Below are 8,250 nucleotides of genomic sequence, written 5' to 3'. Positions count from 1 at the left end.
TCCATCAACACCACGCCGTCGTGCTGCTGCTGGTGCCATCTCCCTCAACCTCTCCTCCCTCCCTTGCTGGATCAAGAAGGAGGAGACGTGGCTGTTCCGTACGTGTGTTGAACGCGGAGGTGCCGTCCGTTCGGTGCTAGGATCTCCGGTGATTCGAATCACGTCGTGTTCGACTACATCATCCCCGTTCTTTGAACGCTTCCGCTCGCGATCTACAAGGTATGTAGATGCATCTATTCACTCGTTGCTAGATGAACTCCTAGATGATCTTGGTGAAACGAGTAGGAAAATTTTTGTTTTCTGCAACGTTACCCAACACTATGGTTTGAAGCAGGCTCCGCGTGCTTGGCATGCACGTCTTGGCACTACTCTTCGGGCTCATGGGTTTGTTCCCTCTATGGCTGATACTTCGTTGTTTCTTATTCAGCGCCTACAATTACTACATATCTGTTGGTCTACGTTGATGATATCATCCTTGTCAGCTCCTCGGACTATGCTGCGGATCACTTGGTGTCTGCTTTGAGTGGTGACTTTGCTGTTAAGGATCTTGGGCAGCTTCACCATTTCCTTGGGCTGGAGGTTTTGCACTCTGGTTCTGGCTTGACACTTACTCAACAGAAGTACTCTCATGATATTCTTCGACGGGCTGGTATGCTACAGTGCAAGGCGGCTACTACACCTATGTCCTCTACTGACAGACTCTCTACTCTCGATGGTTCTCTTCTCTCCGCTGATGAGGCTACTGAGTATGACAGTATTGTTGATGTCTTGCAGTACTTGACCATCACCCGTCCTGATGTCTCTTATGCTGTCAACCATGTCTATCAGTTTCTTCATGCACCTCGAGATTCTCAGTGGACTGCGGTTAAGCGCATCTTGCCATAGGAGCGGATCCTAGTGGGCAGGATCGAGCGGCCGGAGCATAGCAGCATGCAGCGGCGGTGTGATATGTCTCCATTGTATCTATAATTTTTATTGTTTCATGCTATTATATTATCAATCTTAAATACTTTATATGCATTAACCTAGCGCCTAGTGGCGGCTGCTGTTTTCTGCCTTTTTGGTTTTTCATAAAATCAGTACCAAACAGAGTCCAAACGATATGAAACTTTTTGACAATTTTTTTCTGAACATAAGACACCCTAGAAGTTTTGGGAGGAGACCAGACATGAAACGAGAAGATGGCAAGGCAACATGGCGCGCCCTGCTACCTTGTGGGCCCCATGTGGCTCCGCCTGACCTATTTCCACTTATATAAATTCTCAAATATGGGGAAACCCCCTAAAGAGCCCCCCGAAACACCTTTTCTGGCGCCGTCTTGTTACATCTTTTCAACTCATGTAATGAGATCTTGTCCGCTCAATCTCCGACAATCCAGTCTCCCCCCCCCCCTCACACACACATAATCAAGAGGTGGAGCAATTTGTATGAACTAGCCACCAAAGTCAAATATGAAAATCAACAACTCTGTCGGTTCCATGATTTCAACGAGAAAATCCTACACTAGAAGCAAAGTATAAGAAATTGGTGCATAGCAAAAAATCGAACTATTGTACCATGGCATAAATCCGCCCCCCCCTCCCAAAAATCCTACTTGACCCCTCCCCCTGTTGAACCCTAAACATAGCGCCCGAAGAGGGGGGAAACACCGAATGATGACCATCACGGAAGAAGAATGTATGCTTGTTCTTTTCTGTCGGAGTGCTCATCAGAGGTCGCCACAATCATACGTTCTTCGCCATGGCCGCCACAGAGAAGAAGTCGATGCATCAAGAGAGAGAAAGGGAGACTAGGGGGCAAAGAGTGCGAGGGGGAGGGAAGCTGACTCAGCGTTTCAGGTCTCGCCCCACTCCACATCCGCCATCCCTGTTTGGGAAGACCTCAAGGGCTCTAACGACCTGGATATGGAGGTGGATCATACGAAAACAAGGTTTATTTCAGACTTCACTCGGTAAATGGAAATCAATCACATATATATACCTTGGAAAAGGGGAAATTAACCGCGTGCATACACTGAAAAAGAAAGAAAATCAATCAATCAATCACGTATTCCAAATCTGATGGTAATCATGGAAACACGGGACGCGCACCTAGCCGCCGCCTCCAAGAACCCTAGCTTTCTGCCTCCCACCGGCGCCGGCGCCGGTCTATCCCGTCTCCGGTGCCCGTATGGTCATGGAGGCGGAGTAGATCTCGGTCCTTGCCGGTGGGAGGGCTCCGTTTTTAGATCTTTTTTCGAGCTTTGTTAGGGTTTGTGTCCTGCTCAGGAAGGCGAGACGGTGGCGGCTCCCTGAAGATGGAATAAAGGTCTCTCCGCCTAGCCCCCGTTCCGGTGGTTCGTCTTGCATTGTCGGTGGGCGTGTAGAGTTGTGTCTCCGGCGGATCTGTCTTTGGTGGATTTGCTCGGATCTGTTCGTCGTTCGTCTTCGTTCGTGTGTTTTCAGGTTGGATCCTTTTGATCTACACTCTTCATCCACGGCGGTTGCTGTTCTGGTGCGTTGGTTCTACGGGGCCTTAGCACGACGACTTCCCGACTGTCTACTACAACAAGGTTTGCCCGGCTCCGGCAAGGGAGGGGCGATGACAGCGGCGCGCCTTCGGCTCGCTTCAGTGCTTGTAGTCATCGCTAGGTGGTCTACGGATCTGGATGTAATTTTTATTATTTCTAGTTTTCGTTGTACTACCATGATTGAAGATGAATAGATTGGAAGTTTTTTCCGCAAAAAAAATATATATTGTACTATATGATGGCATGGGGACGTAATAAGCAATTTAAGGAAGGGAACTGGAATATACTTACCACGTAAGTAAATCAAAATTAAAATGGAAGGAATCGATCCATGAGCAAAGACAGCTCCAACAACGCGGTTCCGGATTGATCGGCCAACCAAAACTGATCGTCCGGAAAATCATCATCAAAATTCAAACGATCTCCCCCGCAATCTCCTCCTTTTAAAACCCCCCACAATTCAGATCCATCTCCACGATCTCCTTGCCATCCAGGGAGCTGCGAGCTGGACGTTGAACTAGCCATGGACATGGAGGGCCTACCGCCGGCCGCTGCTATGGCCACGGAACAACCACTTTGGGCCTCGACCCGCAACCGCAAGCAAACGCCCGTCGTCAAGTCGCCGGTGAAGAGGAAGAGATCGAAAAAAGCGCAGGCGCAGCAGCCCGCACCCAAGGCCGTCGGCGACAGCGACTCTGTGTTGGTCGGAGAGCCATTTCCCGCCGAGGAGGCGCACGGCAGGTGGCCCAATCGATACAAGCGCCAACGCGGCCCAAAGAGGAGGTAACTCATGCGTCCTATATGTTCTTGTACATATACATCTGTCACTTCATTCTATATATGTGCTGAAGATGAACAACGTTCGTTCACGCAATCCCATGATGGAGAGAACAGTGAAGGTGGGAGCGTACACGCGGACCACACCGAAGGCAGCGAGGACAAATATGGCGATGGCGGTGGGGATGAGCCTCACCGAGATGTCAACCCTGCGGACCTTCGTCTGATCAACCAGCTTCAGCTGGACTTGGAGAAAGCCCAGGCTGAGCTGAGGACTCAAGGAGGTATATTTGTTTTTGTCAACCGAATGAACCATCAATTCTTTTCTTTCATCTTTGAACCGAGTGACTCCACTCGAATAGAAGTGCGTGGTGAGAATCGTCGACTCCAAGCGCGACTCAACAATGTTGTTTCTTTAGATACTACGAAGAAGGCGCTCGAAGACAAGGACAAGGCACTTGCTGATGCGAGGGAGAAGAATGGCAAACTTGAAGAGGAGAACTCGAAACTCAAGAAGAAGATGGCCGAGTGGGCGAAGGCGCTCGAAGACAAGGACAAGGCACTTGCTGATGCGAGGGAGAAGAATGGCAAACTTGAAGAGGAGAACTCGAAACTCAAGAAGAAGATGGCCGAGTGGGCGAAGAAAATAAGAGAATTGAAGGACACTACCAAGTACTTGAAGGACACTACCAAAGAGATGTCCGACATGCTTGATGGTAATTCCTCTCCGTCGAGTGTCTTCTTTTGAACTCAAGAATTCCGAGTGATGCGATCAATTTTGTCTTCTTTGCAGTCGAGCAAAACCTGGACCTCTCCAAGTAGTGGACGTCTCGAAGGAGTCAAGGTACACCACAGAACTCATGTTGATCTGTACGTATATTTTTCTTCTGAATATATGTTCATTTAATTGATCCCTCCCACTTCCATGTCATGTCATCCTGGGAATAGGGGATTACGTGGTTTGTATGTTTTGGTTCTTGGATATTGCTTCGTTGTGGCTGTTTTGCTTGGCTAGCACACAAAGCTCTTTTTGTGCCAAGCTGTTTGCTTGAGATACATCGTGATTGACTGATTGAGTTATTGGTTCATTCTTGTAGGCGTGTGGAAATTATGATGGATATTGCCTTTCATGGAAAATAAGGTTCCGACCGGCGAGAAAGCCACATATAACCTCAAAAACACTTGGTTCCTGCCGTATTTGTTATCTCATGTTTTATCTCCCTACGTGCTTTAGTTCCTTACCCGCACTGCTTATTCTGAATTGCAACCAGGGACGCTTACCGGCAAATATGACCATGTGTATTCAGATTTCTGTGGCAACAAGCGTTCTCTACTTATTTGTTTTTTCAGTTAGCTTTTGCATTGACCGATGTTTAATGATGTGAAGATGTTAGCAATATATATCTTCAGGGGACTAAAATGTGAGTAGACTTTTCTATTCTAGATCTCAAAAGAAAAAGAGAAGCTCAAAAGAAATAGATAGATGCAATTGAAATAATTATTTTGTTGTACGTACTGCATCAAACCCTGCTCCTCCTCCTCCTCCAAGAAAGAAAGTTAGGGTTTGTGCCTCTCGCCGGCGCCGGCGCAGGTCCGCCTCGTCTCCGGTGGCCCTAGGGCCATGGAGGCGCGGTGGATCCTTGCAAGGCCGGCGGGAGGGCTCCGTTTTTAGTCGTTTTTTTCAATCTTGTTAGGGTTTGTGTCCTACTCAGGAAGGCGAGACGGCGGCGGCTCCCTGAAGATGGAATAAAGGTCTCGCCGCCTAGCCCCCGTTCCGGCGGTGCGTCTAGCATCGTTGGTGGGCGTGTGGAGGTGTGTCTCCGGCAGATCTATCTTTGGTGGATTTGCTCGGATCTCGTCGTTGTTCGTCTACGTTCGTGTGTCTTCGGTTTGGATCCTTCCGATCTACGTTATTTTTCATCGGCAACGGTTGCTGTTCTGGGGTGCTGGTCCTATGGGGCCTTAGCACGACGACTTCCCGACTGTCTACTACAATAAGTTGTGCCCGGCTCCGGCAATGGAGGGGCGATGATGGCGGCGCGCCTTCGGCTCGCTTCGGTGCTTGTAGTCGTCGCTAGGTGGTCTACGAATCTGGATGTAATTTTTATTTCTGGTATTCGTTGTACTGCCATGATCGAAGATGAATAGATTGGAAGTTTTTCTGCAAAATAGATGCAATTGAAATAATGAAGAACACAAAAGAACCAGTATTTTTCTCTAAGGAAAATAAGAAACAATCTTTTTTTTACTTCCAAATGCGAGTCCATGTCTCAACACACAATGGATACATTTGTTGGGTATATGAAAGAAACTCGGACGTTATATATCACTAGGAAAATTGCCCGTGCATTGCAACGGGAAATACATTATGAAAATATAAGGGAAAACAACTAAAAAATGCAAGGGAAAATACACAAGTGATGTTTTATGACCCACATTATTAAATAAGAATTGTGCTTTCAACCATTATCTTTCATATATTTTAATTATTTTTCTATGCATTGCAACATATTTATGGTTCAATAACATACCTTTAGGACCCTCATGCACATCAGGTAACATTGTTTACCTTTTATACAATTAAATCACCCTTCTTCTTTTTCTTATTCTTCATTGGTCCACCCACGATCAGCATCTCTCTCATCTAAGCTGCTATCTCTGTAAAAAGCAATCAACATGAAAGTATGTGAGCCTGTCCATAATTAATGATCTTCAGCCATTCTTTGAACTTCACAATCTACACATTTTCGTATTTCACAATGTGCTAAGTTCATAATCAAAAGAAATAATCCATTTCTGACATTGATCCAATGACAAGTAGACATCTTACTTATTTGTTTTTTACATTGGCTAGCAAATATAGTTTTTTTTCTACCACATCATTAGCAATACTTGTTGGTGGTAATCTGTCATGCATCATCATCATCATACTTGTTGGTGGTAATATGTTTCTATGGTCACTACTCAAGTAGAACAAGTACTTAAGGCTCAAAATGACTTGCTTAATGAATTGAATGATAATTCTGTTAGATTTGTTACTAGAGGTGGTAAAATGACTCAGGAACCTTTGTATCCTGAGGGCCGTCCTAAGAGAATTGAGCAAGATTCTCAGAAAATAATGCCGATGCACCTAGTCATCCTGGTAATAGGAAGAAAAAAAAGATGATAGGAACTTGCATGCTAGTAAACCTGTTGCTGTTACACCTGAGAACCCAAATGACATATCTATTTCTGACGCTGAGACACAATCTGGTGATGAACATGAACCTAGTGACACTATTAATAATGATGTTCATGTTGATGCTCAACCTAGTAATGATAATGATGTGGAGATTGAACCTTCTGTTGATCTTGATAACCCACAACCTAAGAATAAAAGATATGATAAGAGTGATTTTGTTGCTAGGAAGCATGGTAAAGAAAGAGAACAATGGGTTCAGAAACCCATGCCCTTCCCTCCCAAACCATCCAAGAAAAAGGATGATGAGGAATTTGAGCGCTTTGTTGAAATGATTAGACCTATCTTTTTACAAATGCGTTTGACTGATATGCTTAAAAAGTCTCCTTATGCTAAATACATGAAAGATATTGTGACTAATAAAAGAAAGATACCTGATATTGAGATTTCCACCATGCTTGCTAATTACACTTTTAAGGGTGAGACTCCTAAGAAACTAGGTGATCCTGGGGTGCCCACTATACCTTGCTCCATTAAAGGAAATTATGTTAGAACTGCTTTATGTGATCTTGGAGCCGGTGTTAGTGTTATGCCTCTCTCTTTATATCGTAGACTTGAATTGGATAAGTTAACACCTACTGAAATTTCTTTGCAAATGGCCGACAAATCAACTGCTTTACCTATCGGCATTTGCGAGGATGTGCTTGTTGTGGTTGCGAACGTTACTATCTTAACAGACTTTGTTGTTCTTGATATTCCCGAGGATGATGCCATGGCAGTCATCCTTGGAAGACCCTTTTTAAACACTGTAGGGGCTGTTATTGATTGCAACAAAGGCAATGTCACTTTCCATGTCAATGGTAATGAGCACACGGTGCACTTTTCGAAGAAACAATATCGAGTTCATTGCATTAATTCTATTGAAAAATCTTCATCCATTATTATTGGAGGCTTTGAATTCCCCATACCTACTGTCAAGGAGATATGATATACTTATTGTTGGGGATATGCATATCCCCGTTGAGGTAACCTAGTGATTTTTCGAAAATTCTCCGGTTTTATGTGATTCGAAAAAAGTTCGTCAAGGAGACTTGATCAACCTCGTTGATGGATTTCTTTTGATGAACATGAGACGGATGAATTTAGAAGTCACAACTTTATGTTTCCAACTTTTACTTTTTGTTATTTAGAAGAAAGATAATAAAAATATCACTGTTTTCCTGTTTTCTGTATTATCCGTCCAATAAAAAAATGACCTGAAAATAAAAGTTCTCCAAATGCCCTGAAATTCAAGTATGATTTTTTCTGGAATATTTAAGAATTTCTGAGATATAAAACATGTCAGGGGGATGCACCAGTGGGTCACGAGCCCAGAAGGCGCGCCCACCCCCTGGGCGCGCCTGGCAGGCTCGTGGGTCCTACGTGCGCCCCTCCACTTATTCTAGCACCCATCTCCTTCGTCTACCTCCAGAAAAAATTCCCCCACAGTTCAAACCCGTGTTCTTGCTCATTTTGCTGCATTTTTCGATCTCCTTGTGCAAAGCCCCATTCACCAAACTGTTTCGGGGATTTGTTCGTTGGTATGTGACTCCTCCGTTGGTCTAATTAGTTTTCGTTCTAGTGCTTTATTCATTGCATAATATTGCTGCCTTGGTGACCCTGTTCTTGAGCTTTGCATGTTAATTTTAATTGGCCCCAAGTAGTTTTGATGCGTGATATGGCCTCTAGGCACTTTGTGAAAAGACACACAAATGCTTGTTTTCCTGTTATCTAAAGTAAGCCATAC

The 8,250-nt window shown here is 44.8% G+C and overlaps 1 protein-coding gene across 1 annotated transcript; it reads left to right on the top strand.

Annotated features, from left to right (window-relative positions):
* Window positions 1–3,002: 3,002 nt before the first annotated feature.
* On the top strand, window positions 3,003–4,581 carry LOC123083687 (uveal autoantigen with coiled-coil domains and ankyrin repeats-like). Its single transcript, XM_044505649.1, has 4 exons — window positions 3,003–3,570; window positions 3,706–4,002; window positions 4,080–4,130; window positions 4,384–4,581. Exons 1-3 carry the CDS (start codon window positions 3,300–3,302, stop codon window positions 4,106–4,108), a joined length of 597 nt encoding a protein of 198 aa, XP_044361584.1. The 5' UTR covers window positions 3,003–3,299; the 3' UTR covers window positions 4,109–4,130; window positions 4,384–4,581.
* The last annotated feature ends 3,669 nt before the right edge of the window (window positions 4,582–8,250 follow it).

This window comes from Triticum aestivum, chromosome 4A (genome assembly GCF_018294505.1).
Source record: "Triticum aestivum cultivar Chinese Spring chromosome 4A, IWGSC CS RefSeq v2.1, whole genome shotgun sequence".
Taxonomy (NCBI): domain Eukaryota; kingdom Viridiplantae; phylum Streptophyta; class Magnoliopsida; order Poales; family Poaceae; genus Triticum; species Triticum aestivum.
The sequence above is the reverse complement of the archived record's forward strand: the minus strand, read 5'-3'. Positions and strand labels throughout refer to the sequence as shown.

Coding starts and splice junctions, on each gene's coding strand:
- LOC123083687 (XM_044505649.1), top strand. CDS start 3,300: ATGCGTCCTATATGTTCTTGTACATATACATCTGTCACTTCATTCTAT. Junction 3,571..3,705: donor TGAGCTGAGGACTCAAGGAG/GTATATTTGTTT, acceptor TTGTTTCTTTAG/ATACTACGAAGAAGGCGCTC. Junction 4,003..4,079: donor GATGTCCGACATGCTTGATG/GTAATTCCTCTC, acceptor TCTTCTTTGCAG/TCGAGCAAAACCTGGACCTC.